Source organism: Cajanus cajan, chromosome 4 (assembly GCF_000230855.2).
Source record: "Cajanus cajan strain Asha chromosome 4, NIPB_CcT2T_4, whole genome shotgun sequence".
Classification (NCBI taxonomy): Eukaryota; Viridiplantae; Streptophyta; class Magnoliopsida; order Fabales; family Fabaceae; genus Cajanus; species Cajanus cajan.
Window position 1 is genome coordinate 12,628,328 of NC_138520.1, and position 24,146 is coordinate 12,652,473.

General features: G+C 39.0%; 1 protein-coding gene across 2 annotated transcripts; it reads right to left on the reverse strand.

Annotated features, from left to right (window-relative positions):
- Positions 1-906: 906 nt before the first annotated feature.
- On the reverse strand, positions 907-4,396 carry LOC109789642 (uncharacterized). 2 transcript variants are annotated; one of them, XM_020348650.3, is made up of 5 exons: positions 3,942-4,396; positions 3,679-3,855; positions 2,999-3,470; positions 2,071-2,160; positions 907-1,865 (listed from the first exon to the last, which is right to left on the reverse strand). In XM_020348650.3, exons 1-5 carry the CDS (start codon positions 4,239-4,241, stop codon positions 1,081-1,083), a joined length of 1,824 nt encoding a protein of 607 aa, XP_020204239.1. In that variant the 5' UTR covers positions 4,242-4,396; the 3' UTR covers positions 907-1,080. The 2 variants fall into 2 exon arrangements, with proteins under 2 accessions (XP_020204239.1, XP_020204241.1); XM_020348652.3 differs by lacking the exon at positions 2,071-2,160 and having other exon boundaries at positions 907-1,481.
- Between the last annotated feature and the right edge of the window lie 19,750 nt (positions 4,397-24,146).

A 24,146-nucleotide genomic window follows, 5' to 3' on the forward strand; every position in this document is an offset into this window, starting at 1 on the left:
TAGATGATTATTTAAAAAATGTGAAATGTTTGAGGTGAGGTAAAGAAGAGAGAAAAATAAGTTAAATAAAAAAATAAAAGAAAAAGGTAGTTTATAGGTAGTTATAAGGACAAAATGATCTAAAAAAAATGTTGAACAAAAGTAAGTATCCCCTTTATTATTTGTATAATAAAATGAGATATTTTTTATATAGACCTTTTTTATTTTCACTTTCTCTTTAAACACTTTTATCCTTAAGTTCATACCACACACTATAAATTCTAAAACTATTTTCTCTATGGGGAAAAAAATTACCCAATACATTTTCCTATTTTCAAAATTATTTATTTACTATCTTTCAAAAAAAGTTATTTATTTACTATAACCATTTTCTCTCATAACTCCCTAAAAGAATAAATATAAACCTCTTTCCCCTACAAGTTAGTACATAGATAAATTAACGAAAAATGATCGGAGAAAGAGTAGGTTACCAACTCGCCTATACAAATATATAAAGATTTGCCTAAGCCTATACATGATGTGGAAATGACATTAACTCTAAACCCACATGGCATTGATGCAAAATTATAATGATATATTATTGGTTTGCCCACGCCACGATAACAGTATTCCCTCGCTATAAAACAACCAGTGTAGTTTTTTTCTCCTTAATTAACGACTACCAAAAAAGAAGTTAAATCTAAGATTGCCAAGATGCCATAACATGACCAATTTCCTATGTGGTGAGCAAAGTTTTAAACCTCGGTTGGAATCATGTTGAAAACTGCAATCACAACCAAATGCAGTTGCAACCAAGATGTTACAGCCACATCATTTGAGGCGATCCACAATTTAAAACACAATTGTCAAGACATTAGGCATGGCAGGTCAAATAACAAATAAAAGGTGCTAAGAGAAGAGATTCGATGAATTACCATAGAAAGCATCTAAAAACATTATTCTAAGATGAATTATTACATGCATTAAGCTTGCCAATGTTAGAAGCAAAAGCCTACACAGCTCGGGAGGGGGAAGAAAATGAGCTTAAATATACACTATTTACATAAATTGTGCTACATACACCTCACTAATATGGAGTAATTAATTTTCTAGTTCAAGTTTTGCCTTCTCTAGCATTTCCTTAGCTGCAATTTCCTTTGCTTGTCTCTCTTCACTTAGTTTCCTTGCTACTTCTGTTTGCTCAGCTCTTTCCTTCAATGTTAAATCAGTCTCCAGTATTTTCCTTTTCAAATCACCAAGGTGAGTCTCTATCTTCAAGGTCTCCAACTCACAAAACTCCAACTGTTTTTTCTTTTCATTGAGCATGGCCTTGAGATTAGAGACCTGTTCACAAAGCAATTGTCTTTGCCGATTTAATGCTTCAAGCAAGGCTTCAGCTTTTGCATGGTCATCTTGGAGTTGAGCAAATCTCATTTTCTGCTCCTCAAAGAGTCTATTGTCCTCCTCCATAGTAAGGGAATTTTCCATGCACCTGTCTATTTCTGCAATTGATGATACAAAATTGATATAGTCCAAGACATGATCAGAAAATTGTTTATAATCAACTCCTAAATTTTTTATTATTCCAAAAGTGAACTCTGCTGCCTCTCTCATGGACTCATGCTCGCACAGATCCATGGTCTCTAGATCGCTAAGAAGTCGTTGTTGTGTAAACAAAACCACTTCTCTATGCCTTTGTGCCTTTGACATTATTGACTTTCTTTCATCTTGTGATTTACTGGGACTCACTACGTCTCCAGAAACCTCAGTAAGGCAACCAGTTGAAAGTGGGACAACGCTAATAGCATGTTGGTTGAACTCATTAGGACAATCAGGCATACTTGTATGTTTAGGAACAAATATTGGATCATAGGATGGGAAGATACCTATAATTATAGGAGACAATCAACCTAAATAATTCTAAATCAAGTGGATATACAAATACAACATGTTTAGATACAAGCCTAGAAGTATTTTTAAGAGCTTTTCTACTTAAAAGTACTCTTAGTTTATAGTAGAGAAGCTCTCCAAAGCTCTTCTAGATCATATCCAAACAGACTCATAAACACAAACTAATGAAATCATACTCACAACAGAAAAATGGTTGTGGTGCGGGGATTTTCAAGCTTCGTGTTGGATAGAAGAAAAGAAGGCGGCCTAGCCAACCCATTGGACAAGATCCTGTAATAAGATCAAGAAGAATTTCACACATGATCTCTCTCAGATAAAGTTTTCTAATTGAATATGCTTAAACTAGTGTCAAAGCTTAATTTGCACGATCAAGAGAAAAGGTATTATATGTAACTTAATTAACTGATAGACACCAACTGGTATGAGAATAAGGACTGAATTTTATTCAATTTAACTGTTACAGAATTACAAATTACATAGGAAATTTAGTAAACTGATTTGAGTACAAAGGTTCTCTCACAAGATGTTTGAGAGCTTGGTCTCTCCCTTCCCAACACCACTAAAAAACTGCCTAACCTTTGTCCTGCTTCTTCTGCTATTTTTATTCTGCTAATAACTGCCTAGAGGCAGTTACGCTTGCCCCCACTAATAGCACCCAGTGCCTAATTAAAATAACAATAACTGCTAAAACAATTCAGTCCTATTATAAAACCTAAGTCTTGGCTCTCCTCTTATAATATTTACTTATAAGAGGCCTAACATTAACACATTTAAAATTCTTAAGTTCCACTAAAATCTATCGTAACTTGAGATAAATTTAATAATGAGTTGATGCAGATGAACAAGAAACACACAGAGCAAGTCTAAAGGGTTTCTTTCCTATAAGTAATTATGTATAGACTATTACTACTGTGGTCCATAGCTAAAAAAGTAGCAGCATTACTTTAAAGAGATAATTGCACGGACCTATAATCGAATTTGTAAAGAATCAAGGAAAACCAATCAAAATGATGTAACTTTGCTCTGAAAGTGGAAGCAGAAAAATAAAAGGAAACATGAAAGAAAGAAATATATTTCTAAAAACAAAGAAAAAAAGAGAAAATAATACCAAATGAAACACCAGAGAAAATGCGCCTCTGAAACATAATCTGTCGCCAACGGATCCTTGAAGTTGCTGATAGACTAGACAAAAATAGAAACGCTTGTGCCTCAATTTTCTCCCATGACACTGAGTTTGTAAATTCTCTATCGCCATCATCAACCCGTTTCAAACTGGCTCTATTTAGTGCTGCACCTGCATCTTCTTTCTCTGAAATCTCAGGACTCTCAGAACAGTCCGTGATTCTTATCCTTTTGATCTGTACTTGCAAACCATCTTCCTTACCCAACTCATCATCAACTTTATCATTTTGGCACCCCTCAAAAAAATCATGCAGACTTCTTTGCCTGCTTTGCCGGGTAGGAACAGTGTTTCTGTTATTGTTATTGAGCAATTCATCTTGCTGGATAGGAACAGTGTTTCTGCTATTGCTATTGAGCAATTCATCCACCGACACACGGTACCCACAAGAGCCATGACCCTGTTTGACAATAATTAGACCCGAGAATGATCCATAAAACTCATGATACTACTTGTACTTGCTAATTGCTATACATAATCTGACATTGCCACATTCAACAGGACATAACTATCATACAATTCAGACTTTTTTTTTGGTACTAAACATAAATCTTTCCCTAAAAAACAAGCACAATAATAGCAATCAGAAAATGAAGGTGATATGATACCTGTCTAAAAGGGCAAGTAAAATAGTACTTAAAGGCATCGTGGCTCTCAGTACCCATAACCCTTCTACACACTCCGGCCTCACACGCACACACAGGGTACTTGAACGGTGGAGGCTGTAAATCTCTCTCATCAATAGGATCATCGCACCACTTCACAAAATCCTTACATTTTATCCCCTAATCATCATGATCATCAAAATAATAACAACAATCATGAAAGGTTAAAAAAAAGGAAACTTGAGAGTGTTGGATTGGAAGCATACCCTTTTGATGGGGCAGGCATAGAAGTTCCTGCCACTCCGTGAGGTTTTGACTTCGCAAGCGCCATGGCCACAACGGCACTGTATGGCGTCGGAGGAAACTGGGGAATCGGGCTTGGGCTTGGGCTTGGGCTCGGGCGAAACGGGCTTAGTGGGGGATTTGTAAGGACAGAACCAAGACCAATGTCCAACTTGTTTACATATGTAGCAGGTATCTTGTTGCATTTGTTTGAGGAGATTCGGAGAGCAATTAGCGAGAATTTGAGGACGACGAGATTTTGAAGGCGAAGGCGAGAAAGACATTTTCACTTTCAGAGTTCCAAGAGTGGTGCGGTGTTGAGTTTGCTTAGTAGCGAAGCTTACTTTCAGAGTTTGAAGAATGGTGCGGTTTGAGTTGGCTTTCTAGTGTTTAAGCACAGCAAACAAAGTACGACCATATTCCTGTACTAGGAAGTTTTAAGTATGTTTTTTTATTTATAAAGATAGAAAAGAATATAACATGATCGTTGCATATTTGGACCGTTGATTTCGGTTCAATAATCTCAATTCTGCTATCGTACATTTTGAGTGCAACGGGTGGCTCAATTATTTCAAAAAGGGTTTATTCACTTTATTCTCTTTCTTCCATGGTTTGATTAGTGACGAGCCAAGAACGATAAATGGAGTGGATTGTGGGAAATTTAAAAAGCTATCATCTCTTTCTATTTTCACGAAACCTATGTAACAAGAAAAATACTGGTGTTCCCGATCAAAGGACCGAAACTTGTTCTGAATTATTAAAAAATTAATTTAAATAATAAAATATTAAATTAAATAATTATTTTATAATAAATTTATTAAAAAATATTAATATTTTAATTATTCGGAAACTGATTCGATCGTTTGAAGGATATAACAATGCTTATATTTTTTTTTTTTCGTTCCTGGAGTATCTATCACCGATAAACGTAACTAGTCTTCTCGCTACATATGGGATAAATAGCCACAAGATTTAACGCGACTGCATACACAAGGCAGGATTCGAATCCCTGATCTTGCTTAAGCATGGATCAATCCTTACCGCTGAACCACACGCTTGAGATTATAACAATGCTTTTGTAATATTGCTTGGGAAGCTAGTCTTTAATTTTTTTAATTTTTTTTTAAAGTTTTGTTTTAAATATTATTTTATTATTAATTTTTTTTTAAGTTTTGTTTGTCAAATATTATTTTATCCTTAAAATAGTTATTTAATTTTTAATTTTTTTATATTACATGTTTAATTGTTTATTTATTTTATATTACACGTTTAATTATTTTTTAATCAAGGTTTTAGTTCGAGTTTTAAATAGAAAAGCTTAGTTGAAACTGCCTTCTTATGTTTTATTTCATTCTTATTCTTAAAATATTTATTTAACTTTTTAAACATTTAATATAAAAAAAATATTGCATGTTTAATTTTTAATTTATTGTATACTACAACTTTAATTATTTCCTTAATGAAAATCTTGATTCGAATCTTGTAATTATAAAAGTGTAGATAGAACTCCATTAAAGATAACTGAACAATTTTTTTTAAGGAGATCAATAAATATTTTGCATTGGTAATATGGTTAAAAAAAACAATAACCTTTCGATTACATTTTGTTAAACATAACCCATATTTTTTTAAGAGGCTTTTTGTTTAGTTCAATAGGCACGCATTATCTTTGTAAAAAAATTATTCTATTAATCAAATAAAAATCAATCTTAATGAATTGGTAGGAGAATTTTTTATTTATTTAACTTTAGTTTCCTAAATTTCGAAGGTAGAAAAATGTTAAATTCTTATGTTTGGTAAAACAATTTAAAAAAAACAGTCAATCATTAATGTATCTTTATTTTGATAGAGTGGAATAGGGGGGAAGAAGTGTGTATGGTATTTTTTTTATATAGAGATTTTAATTATACTGATTTAATAATTTTTTTATAAACATGTTGTACCTGTCTGAAGGGCACACTAGTAATCTTCTCGTATTTGGTGGGGCCGAACGAGAGTTCCGATCGAATATTCCGGTGAGGGGGGAGGTACCTGCAAAAAGCACTCCAACGCTCAAGTCAGGACAAAGCACAAATATCGATAATAATTAATGAACAGTGACGTTACCTTGTGACATGAGCTATTTATACTGACATTCATGGGCCCGGATTCCCATGGGCCCTGCAACAGGATTACCGGATTAGGTAATGTGCCTCTAATCGGCTTATTGGTATGATTAACTCTTAATCCCTAATTAGGGGGAGTCCTTAACTCTTCATTAGTGGAGATCTGGATCTATGGATCATGTGGTGGCTAATCGGCCACCTGGTTCGGCCACTCGGGTGCCGATTGGGTGTCGGAGCCAGGTGGCCGAATAACCCTACTAGTACACTTGCCCCCTAGCCTTGTGAAAGGGAGACCTTTTGCAAGGGTATAGATGTGAGGTTAAGTGATGGGGCAGTTGAAAGGTTGGGATGATCTCTAGCATTGGATCTTGAAAATTAGGCAGTTATACTTTTTCGAATTTTTGAAATTTTCCCGCCTTGTTTCTTTGCTATATATAGCGATGAGTGGTGGGGCCTTTTACACATATCGCTCTCAGCCGAATCGTGTTGCCCGAGCAAGTTTGAAGATTGAACTACGCGCCGAGTGACCATTGTGAATTCGCAGTCTTGGTAAGTCTGCTTTTATGACTACTTCATCTGAAAGTTCTTCGGCTAGTGAGGTTCGGTCATCATCATCCGAGGGGTCATCATCCAGTGATTCGGGACATTCGCCGAACGAAGATGGACGATCTACTGAGATTATGAGCGCATCCGAAGGGGCCTCGACCAGTGGGAGTGAGGAGGAGCCAATTAGGACTAGGCGTGTCTCAAATCGACAAAGATATGGGCCTTCCGAAGTGCCGGGGTATGAATGGGTGAATGGAGAGGTGACTTCATACTACTCGCGTTACCGAGATACCACAATGATTACCAACTTATTGGATTACACGAAATGTTTACATTTTGACGCGAAAGAGGAACCATACCCGATCGGGGTTCGAGCGTGCCGAAACAATGCGTTCCCCGATCCCGACACGGTCTGCTTAGACAAGAAGGCCGAGAGGATGGCGTCTTTCTATATATATGACTGCCTTTTGAGAGATTTGAAAGTGACGCTGCCCTTTGATGAGTTTACAATGGGAGTTCTTCGGGTTTTGAATGTGGCGCCGACCCAGCTTCATCCGAATAGCTGAGCCCAGCTTCAAGGGTTCAAACATCTATGCCGATGTGTAAATATTAGGCCTTCTCCCTTGCTTTTTCTTTACTTTTATTCGTGTCGGCCGTCTGACTTGGCGAAGTGGGTATCTCTTAACCGAGTGGGGACTCGGCAACTTCTGGATAGCTTTACGTCGTCCTATAAGAACTTCAAGGCTGGGTTCTTCCGAGTGACCATCCGGCCGAATGGACGTCGTTTCTTCTTTGGTGTGGACGACAGGAGTTTGTTTCCGTTGTACTGGACACGTGCCCCTCGGCCATATGATGGAGTGCCGGATGAGCTTCTCACAGCCGAAGAGCGACAAAACGTCCAATTTTTGCTTCAACTTCCTCGGCGTTTGCCGACGAGGTCGCTAATTAACTTGGTCGAGTCATCCCGATGGGATTATGATTTGATAGGTAAGTGACTTTCTAGTTTCAGACTTAAGCAAAATTCATATTGATGTTCACTTGGTTATTCGTGCAGGAATCATGGTGAAGAGTGGTGCAAACGAGTTCAATATTCGTGACCTCCTTGCCAGTCGGGTGCACCAGGTGAAAGCTTCCGGAGTTATGGGTAGTTCATCAGTTGCTCCATCGTCTCGGCCAGAACAAGACAACCGGGCTCCTCCTTCACCGACCCGCAAGCACAAAAAAGGGAAGAAAGGGAAGGAAGTGGCCGAAGAAAGACATAAGAGAAAAGCTGCCGAAGAGAGGCCTGAGAAAACCAAAAAGTCGAAACAAACCGTGTCTTCACCAGGCGGAACGGTAATTTGCGTCCCCCCGGGGTTGATGTCTAGGGCCTTTTGGGGTGAAGGTGTGTCTGCCGATTCACTCGTTCGGCCAGAGGGCTTCTCGGAGCAGGGCCGGGAGTTATTGAGTCAGATGGACGCCACGTCCAAGTGGAAATATTATTGTGAATTGTAGTCTCGGTCTCTCGCATTGGTGAACCAACTTGCCATGGGGCCGATAGGTGAATTGGTGCAGATGAGGCAGAGGTTGGAAGAGGCCGATAGAGCGGTGGACGAGGCCCGTGCTACAACCCAAGGGGCCCTAGCTACGAACCGCCAACTTGCCGCTGAGCTAGACGTTCAAAGGCGTAATAATGATACTCTTCGGCTAGACCTTCAAAAAGCGGAGAACGAGGGGAAGCGTCTAGCCGAAGAGGCACAGGCCGAGCTGGAGAGGGTTAAGGAGTCGGCGAAGGATCAAATTGTGGCGCAGCATGAGGCCGGATTTCACCACGCCATTCGGCAAGCAAAGTACTTCGGCCGTTTTCGCGAGGACTTTGAGTTTGACATGACCAAGGACTTTTACCAAGGGTCTTTGATGTCGTTTGCCGAAATACCTGCGGGAGCTATGCCTGATAGTGATGGGCCGGATGATACTCCCGAGGGGGAAGAGGCTCAAGGTGCTTCGGACGATGAAGCCGAGGATGATCAAGAAGGGCCGACCCACGAGCAAGAGGACGAGCCCGAAACTCAGGAGGGTGCCCCCACTCACCCTAATGAGTGACTGCCTTTTTGTACTTCGTAGAATATGAATAGTGTAGGATTTAATAGGCCGATAGAGCCTTTTTTGTATTTTTGCTCCAAGTAATGAAAGCTGACTTTTTACTTGCATTTCGTAAGCATCTGGCGTATTGTTGAATTGTTGAATCCGGAGTTCACGTAGAACCGTAAGTTAAATACCGCCGTCTTAATGAGAATCAATCTAAAGTTGGTCTTTTACTAAAACCGAACAAGGTCCGCTTAAACGAGTTAAAAACGAATGGACTCTTTAGGAATTATTTGTTCTTTGAATCAAGGCCGAATGGGTTCGTTTGGTCATGAAAAACTGGGAGAGTTCCCTCGGATTTGATTGAACTGAACCGAGTGGAGTCATTCGGACTTGATTGCTTTTGGGCAAAAACCGAATGGGTTCTTCGGGATCAAGACCTTTTTGAGTCAAGGCCGAACGGAGTCACACGGAATTGTTGCCTGAATCATAACCGAATGGATTGATTCGGAGTTGATGTCTTGAGTTAAAACTGAGTGAGGTCATTCGGAATTGGAGCTTTTTAGGTCAAAACCGAATGAAGTCATTCGAAATTGGAGCCTTTCGAGTCAAAACCGAATGGAGTCATTCGGAGTTGATGCCTTTTTGAATTTAAACTGAATGAAGTCATTCGGAATTGGAGCTTTTTAGGTCAAAACCGAATGAAGTCATTCGGAATTGGAGCCTTTTTGAGTCAAAACCGAATGGAGTCATTCGGAGTTGATGCCTTTTGAGTTAAGACCGAACGACTTCATTCGGAATTGATGCTTTTTTAGAAGGTACATCCTTGGCCGAGTTGGTTACTCGGGAGGGAAACCTTGAGTGAGTTTTAAAGGTACATCCTTGGCCGAGTTGGTTACTCGGGAGGGAAACCTTGGTTGGGATTTGAAGGTACATCCTTGGCCGAGTTGGTTACTCGGGAGGGAAACCTTGAGTGAGATTTGAAGGTACATCCTTGGCCGAGTTGGTTACTCGGGAGGGAAACCTGGTTGGGATTTGAAGGTACATCCTTGGCCGAGTTGGTTACTCGGGAGGGAAACCTTGGTTGGGATTAGGGGTGGGTAGACGGACCCGGGTCCGCGGACCGGTCCATAAGTCCGCAGATTTCGCGGATAACGGACCCGTTTTTTTCAAATCCGTATGACTATGTCTAATTTTTTAGCCCGGCCCGTGAAGTCTGCGGACTTAGCGGATTTAATCCGCGGGCTAGCGGGCTAGTCCGCGGACTTCACTAATTAATATTTTTAAATATTATGATTTTAATATTAAGTTGTGTATTTAATTTTTTAAATTATTATGACATTAAAATTATGTTTAGTTGGTAGGTATTTGTCATTTGAATTACTTTTATGACATTTTGATGCTTTTATTATTGAAAGTTTGGTACTATTATTTAAGTATTTGTAATTATTTTTATTTTAATATTTTAATATTTAGTATTTGAAACCATTTTAACTATTGATAAATTTTAGTATGATAAAAATTTAGCTTATAAATAAAAAATATTTTTTTTCTTCTAATTTTATGTATTTTTATTTTTTAAAAATTTATTTTTTGAACCATTATTTAGGCCCGCGGACCGGTCCGTTATCCGCGGATTTTGGCGGGCCGGATACGGACTTAAAAAATAAGTCCATTTATTTTACGGACCGGACTTATCCGGCCCGTATAAAACGCGGGTTTTACGGACCGGGCCTTAAACGGGCTGGACCGGTCCGTATACCCACCCCTAGTTGGGATTTGAAGGTACATCCTTGGTCGAGTTGGTTACTCGGGAGGGAAGCCTTTTTTCGAGTGCAGCAAATGATAAGACTGAGCTGGAACTTTCATTTCATTGATATGTGCCTCGTTAAAAACCTTGTCGGCCAAAACCTCTTTTCACTTTTTTCTAAGAGGAGAAAAGATCGATCAAGGAAAAGAGTGCACTCTGTATGTATACATGGATCACTATCTTTACACAGAAAATTTCTAACTAAAATAAGCCTTCAAGTGAGTTGAGTTCCACGTTCTTGGGATGATCTTTCCCGAAAGCTCCTCAAGCTTGTAGGCACCATTATCTAGAGTGTGACGGATTCTGAATGGGCCGTCCCAGTTAGCTGCCAATTTTCCTTCGCGGGGGTTGCGCCTTATCGATCCTTGTACACGCCATACTAGGTCACCCTCCTTGAAACATCGCTTCGAAAGGGTGGAGTTGAAGCTCCGGGTCATTCTTTGCTTGCATGCTTCCGCCATTATACGCGCCTTGTCTCGGATCTCGTCTACAACATCAACTTCAACCCGAAGAGATGCATCGTTGCCTGCTTCGTCAAAATGTAAACGGCGGAAGGAAGGTTCACCTACTTCCACCAGAATCATGGCCTCAGTGCCGTATGTCAATCGGAACGGTGTTTCCTTTGTTGTGGATTGAGGCGTACATCTATAAGCCCACAAAACTTCTACTAGTTCTTCGGCCCAGGCGCCCTTAGAATCTCCCAGGCGCTTTTTCAACTCTGTTAAGATGACTTTATTTGCCGCCTCGGCTTGTCCGTTCGATTGAGGATGTTCAACCGATGTGAATCGATGCCGTATGCCTAAGTCTTGGATGAACTTTTTCAACTTTTGATCTGTGAATTGGAGACCATTGTCGGTTACAATGGCATATGGTATACCGAAGCGCGTGACAATGTTCTTCCACAAAAACTTCTGAACCATACAAGCTGTGATCGTTGCTAACGGTTCGGCCTCGATCCACTTTGTAAAGTAGTCTATGGCAACCAACAAAAATTTGCATTGGCCCTTAGCTATAGGGAACGGTCCGAGCAAGTCCATCCCCTATAAAGCAAATGGCCAAGGGGAGCTGATGCTATGCAGCTGTTCTGCCGATGCATGGATTAGGTTGCCATATTTTTGACATTGAATGCATCGCTTAACAAATTGTGCGCAATCACTCTTGAGAGTTGGCCAATAATAACCTGCCCTTAATACTTTTACCGCAAGAGTCCGTCCGCCCGAATGTGACCCACAGATGCCTTGGTGAATTTCTCTTATCACATAATCGGCCTGCGCCGAGTCTAGGCATTTCAGCAATGGGGTTGAGAAACCCCTTCTATACAATTCACCCCCGATGACAGAGTATCTAGCAGCTTGGGCTCGTAAATTTTTGGCAGACGAGGGCTCGACCGGTTCTTTGCCATGAAGAATGAATTCAAGAAGTTCCGTTATCCACGTTGCATTGGATGCCGCCGAACTTGATTCTTCCACTGCCAAGTTTTCAGTTGTGGCTATGCTCGGGGTAGGTAATTCAAAATGTAGAGTGGTTCTGAGCTGGCCTGGTTTCCGAGCACTGCTTGCCAACCGGGCTAGTTGGTCGGCTCGTTCATTGTTTTCTCTCGGCGTGTGTCGTACTTGAACTTCCTCGAAGTTGGAGCACATGTTATGGAATAGGTGATAGTAACGTAGCAAATTTGGATCTTTCACCTGGAAATGATTATTAACTTGTTCCGATACGATCTGGGAGTCTGTCCAACAAATTAATCTCCGGACCCCAATGTCACCTGCCAGTCTTAGTCCCGCTAAAAGTGCCTCGTACTCGCCCTGGTTGTTAGAGGCTCGAAATCCGAAATGCATGGATTGTTCAAGGACTACCCCCATCGGCCCTTCGAGTATTATTCCTGCCCCGCTGCCTGTATTGTTTGAAGAGCCGTCCACATGCATTGTCCATTGGTCGCTCTGAAAGTGACCGTTGGGATGTAGCTCATTGACGAATTCAGCCCAGTGTTGCGACTTAATCGGCCCGTGCGGTTCAAATGATATGTCGAATTCTGAGAGCTCAATGGACCACGCCATCATTCGTCCCGCCAGTTCGGGTTTCCGCAGGACTTTAGCAATGGGACAATCCGTCCGAACTACAATCTTGTGCCCCTGGAAGTATTGCCGAAGCCTTCGAGCTGTATGAACAAGTCCGAGTGCTACTTTTTCCAGCAGCTGATATCTAGTTTCCGCTTCTTGCAGCATGCGACTAATGAAATAAATAGGTAGTTGTGTGTCCCTCTCTTGGACCAAGACCGAACTGATGGCCTCATTTGAAACGCACATGTATATTATGATGGCCGATAAGGGATCGGGTTTTGAGAGGATTGGAGGCATTCCGAGACGCAACTTTAATGTTTGAAAGGCCGTTTCACACTCTTCGGCCCATGCGAATTTATTAGTTTTTCTCAACAACCCCAATATTGGTTTGGCCACCTTTGTGAGGCATGGAAGAAACCTTGATAATGCAGTGAGATGGCCAGCCAGTCGTTGCACTTCTTTAACATTATGGGGACTTCTCATGTCGATTATTGCTCGGCATTTGTCAGGGTTGGCTTCAATACCCCTAGTCGAAAGCATGAAGCCGAGAAACTTGCCGCTTGCTACCCCGAAGACACACTTTTCCGGATTGAGCCGCATGTCGTGCCGTCGAACCTGGTGGAAAATCTCAATTAAGTCCGAGATATGATTATGAAGGTCATTTGACTTAACAACCATATCGTCCACATAAACCTCCATATTCTTGCCGATTTGATTTTGAAATATTTTATTCATGAGTCGCTGATATGTGGCGTCGGCATTCTTGAGTCCGAAGGGCATTACCCGATAACAATAGTTAGCCGAATCAGTAATGAAAGCAGTCTTCTCCTCATCTTGTGGATGCATTTGAATCTGATTGTATCCTGAATAGGCATCAAGAAATGTCAACATGTTGTGCCCCGATGCACCATCAACTAGTCGATCGATATTGGGCAATGGGTAGGCATCCTTTGGGCAGGCTTTGTTCAAATTTGTGTAATCCGTGCACATTCGCCATTTCCCACTCGTCTTCTTGACCATAACTACATTTGCAAGCCATGTTGTATATTGTATTTCCCGGATGAACTCTGCTTCAAGTAGTTTGGCCACTTCTGTTTCGACCGCCTGTTTCCTTTCGGTACCTATCTTCCTCTTCCGTTGTGCTATCGGTCTAGCCTCCCGACAAACAGACAATTTGTGACACATAACCTTTGGATCTATACCTGGCATATCCGAGGGTACCCAAGAAAAAAGATCTTTGTTTTTCTGAATGACCTTGCTCAATGCATGGCGATCTGCCTCAGGCAATCCCGCCCCCAAGTATGTAACTTGCAGAGTTCCCTGGCCGACCTGGATTGCAACCTTCTCCTCGACTGCTTCCATACGTTCATCTTCATTCATTCTTGGATCTAAATCCCATGTCTGGGATTTATCTGATACTGGAGGGTTTACCACATGAACTCTCCTTGACTTTGATTGCTTTTCTTCCACAGGGGTTACTCGCAAACTGGCAAAGTAACACTCTCGGGCAGCCTTCTGATCAGCATGTATTGTAAGAATTTTGCCTTTGTCAGATGGAAACTTCATTGCTAGGTGTGGCGTTGAGACAATAGCTCCCAACATATTCAACGATGGCCGACCCAGAAGAATATTGTAAGAAGTGTTAGCATGTACTACTATGTACTTCACTTGGATTTCCTTGTATTCCTGCTCGTCAACACAGAAACGAGTAAAAAGCTTAATGTATCCCTTAGTGCTGACTCTTTCTCCCGAGAAACCAACTAGAGGGTCATCGTATGGAACGAGCTCCTTTTCCGAGATGCCCAACTGCTTGAAGGTGTTCCAGTACAAAATGTCTGCCGAACTACCCTGATCCACCAACGTTTTCTTCACTATGCAGTTGTGGATTTCAACACTAATTACCATTGGATCATCTTGCACAGGGTCAATTCCTTGAAAATCAGCATCAGTGAATGTTATAGCTGGTAACCTCCGAACGGGTTGTCTATCGACCGAATTGACCGAACGAACGGCGCGCAAATGCCTCTTTTGTGCCGAAGAAGTTGAGCCTCCACCGGCAAACCCTTCGGCGATGGTGTTGATGACTCGCCTATGGGAAGCTGTAGGCTCATCTTTCCTTTCGCGTGACCGGCTTCGGTCGTGGCGAGGTCTATCAACCCGGTCTTGTCGAGGTCGGTCGTGTCTAGGTTGATACTGGCGCGATCGATGCGAATCGGGCCGATCAACGAAATTATGAAGCTGGCCTTGCTTGATTAAATCCTCGATTCTGTCTCGGAGGGCCGCGCGCTCCTCGGTAGAGTGCCCCCTATTGCGGTGATACCGACAAGATTTGCTAGTATCGGCGCGCGGTGGCGTGGCAGCTCTTTTTGGGACGGCCAACACCTCTGATGCTAGATCTTGTTCAAGCACCGCAGCTCGGCTTGCATTGAGGGGAGTATAATGAGTGTATTTCGGACCCCGCGTTGGTCGGTCACGAAGAGTTATCTCCTTATTTCGCCCCCGATAGGATGATTCTACTGGCTTGTCAGACTTTCCCGATGGTTCAGCTCGGGCTTGATTTCGGAACTCAGCCAACTCCTCCATCTGCATATATTTATCGGCTCGTCTTCGAAGTTCATTCATGTCTGAAGGGGGTTTTTTGCACAGGTTATTGACGAATGGCCCGGGCTTCAAATCTGTCGTCAGATGATGGAGTGCCACTGCGGGATTAAGATCTCGAATTTCTAAAGCGGTTTTGTTAAAACGATCCATGAAAGCCCGGAGAGTCTCCTTCTTATCCTGCCGAAGACTAACCAACGACAGAGATGTCAAACTGTGAGGCCGACTCGTTGCAAATTGAACCGTGAACTGAGAAGATAGGGTGTTGAACGAGTCAATAGAGTTGGGGGGGAGCCGAGTGAACCAGCTCAAAGCTCAGCCTTTTAACAATGTGGGAAAAATCCGACACAGAGCAGCATCGTCCGTTGTGCTTAATGTTACCTGCGTAATAAAAACATCAAGATGTTCGTCAGGATCCGAAGTACCATCATATTTATCAATCGACAGCGATTTCCAGTTATCCATTAAAGGCAACTGCATGATAGAAGGTGTAAAAGGATGCCGGTGTGATCCCACTGTTGCTACATCGGTGGGACGTCCAACTGTAGGCAGGGCCGATTGAAATTTTTGTGGTGCCGCAGCCGAGGCATGGATAGCTGAGGTATGGATATCATGGGATTGGTAAGATCCGCGTGTTTGAGCGTTAGTAGGCTGGGTAGGTTTCCATGAGGAGTCTTGACTCTTTAACGCCTCATTTTCGGCTCTCAAAGCCGAAAGTTCCTTTGCATCCTTCTCTCGCTGCTGTTTCATTGCAGCCATCTCCTGCTTGAGCAAGCGCACGGTCTCGGTGAGATCAGTTTCGTCCTCAACTTGAACGTGCTCTTCCTCGGTTTGGTGATTTTTCGTGTTCATTCTCCTTGTCTTCGTCATAGCCTTGTTAAGTCTTCAAGTCTTTCTCGGTTCGGCCCCACGGTGGGCGCCAAAATGTACCTGTCTGAAGGGCACACTAGTAATCTTCTCGTATTTGGTGGGCCGAACAAGAGTTCCGATCGAATATTCCGGTGAGGGGGGAGGTACCTGCAAAAGGCACTCCAACGCTCAAGTCAGGACAAAGCACAAATATCGATAGTAATTAATGAACAGTGACGTTACCTTGTGACATGAGCTATTTATACTGACATTTATGGGCCCGGATTCCCATGGGCCCTGCAACAGGATTACCGGATTAGGTAATGTGCCTCTAATCGGCTTATTGGTATGATTAACTCTTAATCCCTAATTAGGGGGAGTCCTTAACTCTTCATTAGTGGAGATCTGGATCTATGGATCATGTGGTGGCTAATCGGCCACCTGGTTCGGCCACTCGGGTGCCGATTGGGTGTCGGAGCCAGGTGGCCGAATAACCCTACTAGTACACATGTATTTTGAAAAATTCCTATAATACTATTTAATTTAATAAGTCTGATTTGTATTTGAATAAAATAGTTTAAATAAGTAATTGTATTTTTTTCTTTTAAATTGAACATGTATCTCACCATATATTTTAATTTTATCAAGGTTCTTTTCACTTATTGGAAAGCGTAAAAGCATATATGTATTAATTTGGCTTTTAATTTTTTGAGGATTTACAACTGGTTGTGAATCCTGATAATCCATTATTATGAATAAAACTCGTTATATTCTTTGAAGGATTTTGCCACTGTCCTTTAGTCTGTTTTTATTATTAATGTTTGAGAAATTTAATAATTGGATTTTTTTTTCTGAAATCTTAAGAGTTAAGACTGCATTATTATAAATTTCATTCACCTTTTGAAAACCGTAAAAGTAGACATGTATTAGATAAGTTTAACTATATATATATATATATATATATATATATATATATATATATATAATTTTATATTAATTTAACATAATTTGATATTTTACTCTTATAAAATAAAATTGACGTAATATATACATTTAAAAATATACTAAAATATGAACATTTCGATTATCTTCAAGTTATTGTTCAATTTTAATAAAATTTAATATAAATATATAAATTGATATGAACTTTCAATTTAACAGTTAGATTTAAAAAATTCGCATTTAATATAAAATTACTTAATAATGTAATACTTAATAAAAATTACACCGGTATTATTTATTTTATTTTTTAACAAATAGTGAGACATAAAATACCTTTTTTTCCAAGTCAATATAATAACAAAAGTAAATTTATATGTTGAATAATAATTGACATGAAACATTCATAAAAACCTTTGTTTTAGCTATTACACTTTTTTTTGTATGTTTTTTGAAAAATAAACAAATGAATGATTTATTTCACGAAAATTAATTTAAATTAAATAATTCTAAACATATTAATTCACTTGTTTGTGTGTTACTTTTTTACTTCTAACATTGTATTAATTTTGCTATCATCTTCCAATTTGAAATTTGACGCTTTATACATTAGTTTACCAAATCTAATGTCACTTTTATTCAATATTGTTCTTATTATAATTTGTTAGTGTTCTAGTAAGGGAAGAAATGTTCTCTATACTCTCGTTGCTAATGGTGGAGAAGACACATGTAAAGTCACTTCAATGCTCAAATTAGAAGAGAAAAGAAAATATTTACAAGTAAAACACATACAGGCAAACCATAATATAATCTCATCATAACTCATTACATAATGAAATATTTACAATTATTTCTACATATTATAATTCTATCAATCATGCATAATCTTTACATAACAATTCTTAATCACAACAATCCATCACATTATATAATTTGTACTATGTTAAGCTCACGCCACCCCTGTAGCATCTCGTGCCCAAGGTCGTGCCACGCTAACATAAGTACTAATTACCACACAAAAAATCTTGCAATTAACATTATGTCATGCTCACGCCATCCTTGTAGAATCTCTTGCCCAAGGTCGTGCCATGCTAACATACGTGATAATTGCCTCACATCCCACACTATGCCATGCTCACACCACCCCTATAACATCTCTTGCTCACGCCGACACAAGTATGAGAAACCACAATCACATTTCATCACAATCACAAATCTTGCAATTAACACTATGTCATGCTCACGCTACCCCTGTAGCATCTCTTATCCAAGGTCGTGCCACGTCGACATACATGTTAATTACCTCACACATCCCACACTATGCCATGCTCACGCCACTCCTGTAGCATCTCTTACCCAAGGTCGTGTCACACTGACATAAGTGTGAGGAACAACAATCACATTTCACAATCTTGCAATTAACACTATGTCATGCTCACACCACCCCTGTAGCATCTTTTGCCCAAGGTCGTGCCACGCCGACATAAATGTGAGGAACCACAATCATATCACATTCACATTCAACACAACATCTCATTTCATGCCAACATACTCACATCATTATTAATTGAACAATTAAACCATAACATACCATTCACCACATCATGCTATCAATTCAACACTAAAATGATCGATACAATATGTATACGTTGTGCCAAGACATCACACCACAGTCCATAACTCAATTCCACATCACATACACAACATAGATAAGTCCACACAAAATAATGGTTCACATACCCCTCAATAAATTCACCATGAATCCACATCTCATCATTTTACATATATGAACTAACTCTACAACCTAGTATCATACTATTTTAAACAACTTTTCAATTCACATGATAACACCTTAGAACATCAAAATAACACATGTCTCCCTTTGACAACTGTCAAAGAAAACAACACATAGAAAGTTATACTCATCCAAATAAGCTAAAACTTATCTCAAAAGAAATATAGGAGGATCATCTACAACTCTTATGAAGACATGAAATTCTAAAAAAATCATCTACTTAGCTAAATATGTTAAAAACCACAATAGATATAATTCACGCTGACAACTTGACCCCTGTTCACTAAAATAGCCATATCTAGACTTCTAGACATCCTTTATGAGTGATTTCAAAGCCATTAAAAACATAACACCCAAAGCTACAACTTTTATGAATAACACGAAACCTGAAAATGTCGTTAAGGTCACCTCGAATGGATGACAACATGAAACGTAATCTTTCGCGCATTGGAATGAAGACTAAACTTATAACTCACATAACTCAATCAATTCTTAATATTTTTACACGATTCCAGAGTCTAAATTATAACCCCAAGTGTCTACTTTCTAATTCAATCAACTAAAGTTAATTTGATTAATCACATAGAAAGATATTACAAAAGTACTAAGGTATATCCATAACTAAAATCTCTTAATGACTCACCAATTCATATAATTAAGGGTGCTCATCAATTTACAAGAATCCTAACTTACAGAACACATACCAATAAATCCAATCATCACCTAAATAATCAATTTTATCAAATAATATCACAACCAAATTTATTAATCAACATAAAATTCGATTGAATCATCAATTTCATATATAGAATTTTAACTCAAATAGTAAAACCCCCAATTTTTCCAAAACCTAACTCACAGACACTTTTCTACAATTTTGTTCTCCCTTCCAGATCTACACTTTTACAAATTGTTTGCATATTCCTAATCCTCAATACATGCAAAATCTAATGGGATCATCAATTTCTCAAACAGAAATAATTATAAAATTACTCATAATCCTACGAGATTCTTCCTCTACCTAATTCCCTCATGTAACTTTGCATACAAATAATCTTTTTTCCTCCATACCTAGTTGCGTTAATCAGAATACTCTTGATGTAATTTGAGATTGTTTCTGAGTACTCTTCCTTAAAGCTCTCTATTTCTCATCTCTTTCTTTCCTAACCCTTCAGATTGCAAATGAGGCGGATAAGTTTAACTCTGTATGACCCCTTTCTTAAAAATAATTCATTGGGCTGGGTCAACACAACCCATCTTCCTTCTTTTCTGACCCACTTTTCTTTTTCCTAAAATAATTAAATAAAATAAATACATATACTATATAAAATAGTTTTTCTCTATAATAATAATAATAATATATTTTTGACAAAAATATAATAATGTAATTTCAATATTAAAATATCATATAAAATCAACCTTCCCTTAAAACATATGAATAATTATTTAAAATGCTAAAAAGATACTTATTTAATACGTACAAAATAATTATCCAAAACAATAATTATTTAAAACGTACAAAATAATATTCCTCTGTAATTATTAAAATAATTCTAACCAAATACCATATAATAATAATAGTAATAATAATAGTAATAATAATAATAATAATAATAATAATAATAATAATAATAATAATAATAAACTTTTTTGAAAACTGGAGTGTTACAATGTGATCCAAAACTCTAGGAGATATATGCCATTGAGATACTCTTGTAGCCATTGTAGATGAACTACCTAGGGTTTTTTCTTGTGGCATTGATGGTTTGGGGGGCTAGTATGGGCGAACTTGTGCCTAGCTTGACTTATTCGAGTTGGGCATGAGTTCATTTCAACTTGACCGAGCTAGATAATACATAAGCTCCTTGAGCTCCAAGTTCTTTAGAGAGGAGTTATGAGTGAAGTCACCTTTCTGGATTAGAGATGCTAAGTTTTGTTAGCAAGGGCAAGGTGCAAAGGTTAGATCACGTTTCAACTAACTTTGTGGTGGATTCGTTGCAAAAGGTTAGCCAATCTAGTTCAAACTTCTATCCAACCAACACTTTTAACAATTTTGAAATGGATTTGATGAATATTTGTTGGTCCTTGTGGAGGGTTTGGAGTTTGCCGAGGTGATGGTAACTTGCTCACTAGCGATCATGATCGTTAACACACAAGAGCTCAAAAGCTCAAAATCACGCAAGAGCTCAAAATTCAAGTCATGAGAGCTCGAAAGCTTAGAATTGTGCAAGAGCATGAAAGCTTGTAATCTTCAAGATGCGAGAGCTCAAAAGCTCATAATTACTCTAAAGCTTAGAAGCTCGTAATCATTAAAATGCGAGAGCTTGGAAGCTCAAAATTGCACAAGAGCTCATAAGCTTGTAATCATTAAGCAAGAGCTTAAAAGCTTGTAAACTTCAAGACATAAGATCTTAGAAGCTTATAATTCGTGCCCTAATGTTAATATCAGAATTTGTAGGTGCACTTATGGCAGGGTTGATATCCTTCATGCTCCAATGCCGATAATGGGGGCGACTAGTGCCCTTTAAATAATTGATTAAGTTTTATCATCTGGTCAAAGATTTGGTTATTCGAATGAAAGAGTATCCTATTGATTAAGCAAATATCACGTGCTTGATTATGATAGTTTCAAATCTTTAGGAGATAATTATGTGAAGATATTATGTTAGGTGAATATAATGTTTTTAATTACAATAATCTAGAAGATCTTCATGTCAAAATATCCTATTAGGCATTAGGAATTAACTGCCTAAGGTTTCACTTTATGATGATGGGCTGGAGGCCTAATGTGGGTGAGTAGGAGAAAGCTAGATCAGCCTAGTCAAGTTGGGTGGTACATAAGCCCCTCGAGCTTTAAGCTCTTTAAAGGGAAGGAGTTATAAGTTGTGCTTAAATTGCGTTATTTCTTGCTTGTGTCAAGTTAAGTTGTCTAGCTTGAAGTTTGAAGAGACTTTTAATGCAGATTGAAATGTGTTATGCATGCATAAGTGGTTTTCACGTTTTGCTGATAATCATTTGTTTTATGTTTGCCAAAGATAGTAAGCTTGTATGTTGTAATAATGATCAATTAGCTTGTACATGTTTAGCTCACCATAAGTGATAAGTTCGTAGTAGTGACTAATATGTAGTCATTTAAGATAATAAGCCTAAGTGCTTATAAGTGATTATCTCATAATCGTTAAGATAATAAGCTTGAAGGCTTGTAAATGATAAATTGTAATCATAGTGGCGAAGTGATCAACTTATGATTGTAATTGCAAAGATTACAGAAGCTCGTAGTTGATTAACTTGTAATCATAAAGAAGAGATGAACTTGTGATGGTTGTAGTTGAAGAGCTTAGAAACTTGAAGTGATCAAATTGTGATCATAATGGTAAAGAGATCATCTTGTGATCTTTTTAGTTCAAGAGCTTGGAAGGTTATAGTTGAATAACTTATACTCATAATGGTAAATAGATCAACTTGTGGTCATTTTAGATTGAAGAGCTTGAAAGCTTGAAGTGATGAGGCAAAGCGGTCGACATGTGGTCATAATAGCAAAGTGATTAGATTGTGGTCATAATGGTAAAAAGATAATCTTGTATATTTAAAAGAATATGTAAACTGTGACACCCTCTACCTCAACATACATATATAATAATTATAAAAACATATTCTTGGGTTAAATAAAATCTTTAGAATTAAAACAATGGTTCCACTAACATAAGAGTAGAGAATTCACATTCGTAAACTTATATCATGGTCAAATGCGAAATTTATAAGAAAATGAAACATGAGTTTTCCCAAAACAAAATAACAATGATGAAATCCTAAACTAAGTCTAGCTACGCCTTGATGTCACATATCCTATTAGAGCATGCCCAACTGAAGCCTAAGCCTCATCACCAACACCCTCATGCTGATGATCACCTGCAACACAATTTAACCACATACAAAGAACAAGGGAGTGAGAAACATCTCACTCAGGTTCAGGTGCAGAAATAAAGGTTAGGTAACACACACATAACAAACATAATACAAGTCACAAGTACAAATCACATATGAACAATACACGTACACAATCAGTATCACATGCACACTCATTTATCATGCAATGATGTTAGAGACTCGACTCATAAATGCATGCATGTGGCGCCAATCACATATCACATATCACATATCACTGGTGTGCTTCCTAAACAACACACCTAGGGTAGTCTAGGAGTACATGTAAGGAGCATCCCATACACTCTCAACTAGAAGGATGTACTGCTAGGTCTAGTCGGGATAGCGAAGCCGCGCAAGTTACATTTTGTGCTCACAAACGGGCGGAATCGAGACATCTAAATTGCACTATCCCCTAGGACTCCCCCAAGCTATTACACAAGGAGGGCCTTCCCTAACGGTGTACTCCATATCATACCCGTCACATAGATGCACATGATGCATGTCACACACATTCACACCTCATGGACTCATCACTTTACTTGTCATGGAACTTCATGTCTTATCTCATTTCATCACGTTTCACATTCTCATAGTCATAGTGTTCACAATAGCACGTATTTCACATCATGTCTCATAAAACACATCACTCATGTAATCATAGTAATTAGACAATTTTCACACAATTTGCACCATCAAACAAGACATAAAGCATGTAAAACATCATAGGGATCACGCCCGGCGTGCCCCAACTCGCGCCCAGCGCATCAAATGCTGCACCAAAAGCGGAGCATCAAGCCCGGCGCGCCGGTGAATTTAATGTCACGCTTAAAGCGGAGAATTCCGCTTGGCGTAGCTTCACACGCGCTCAGCGTGACTTTCTTGAGCCCAGTGCAACTTTTCTGAGCTCGGATCAATTTTCCTGAGCCTGGCTCAATTTTTCTGGAAAACTATAAATTTGCGCCCAGAGCAAAGAACTGCACCTAACGCCCTTAGTGCAAAACCTACACTTCAAAATCAAATGTTTTTTCACAACCAACATGTAATCATATAAATCGATGGTTAAAAATCCTCCAAATAACACTTAGAACATAAATTCATACTCAATTTTACATAAAATACCTCTCAAATCTTGTCAAAAGATCATACCCCTAATTGTTTCTCATAAGGTTTCCCATAGGAACCTACATAGCACTCTAATTCATATCAAAACTTATCTAATTTCGAAATCAAACACATATTCATGCATCACATCCAACCAGAAACCCAACAAAAAACTCAGATATTAAAACAAAAAACTTTTATAATTTGTCTGTTCCTCAAGCATGCATCAAGCAAGGGATTGGGGGTCAATCATGCTACCCAACAAATATTCCCACACCCCAGAGCGAGGTTTTTCACTCCCCCCTTACCTTGATGAACAGAAGATGAAGCACGAGCGGAATCAGGTTGGTTCTCTCCTTCAAGTTCTCCTTGGTCTTCAAAAGCGTAGAAAGAAAATG

What these genes read in the sequence shown, in the direction of transcription:
- LOC109789642 (XM_020348650.3), bottom strand. Translation starts at nt 4,241, where the DNA reads ATGTCTTTCTCGCCTTCGCCTTCAAAATCTCGTCGTCCTCAAATTCTC. An exon ending in ATGCCTGCCCCATCAAAAGG is followed by an intron (nt 3,856 to 3,941) that starts GTATGCTTCCAA and finishes CATGATGATTAG; the next exon opens with GGGATAAAATGTAAGGATTT. An exon ending in TTTCTCTGGTGTTTCATTTG is followed by an intron (nt 2,161 to 2,998) that starts GTATTATTTTCT and finishes ATCTTATTACAG; the next exon opens with GATCTTGTCCAATGGGTTGG.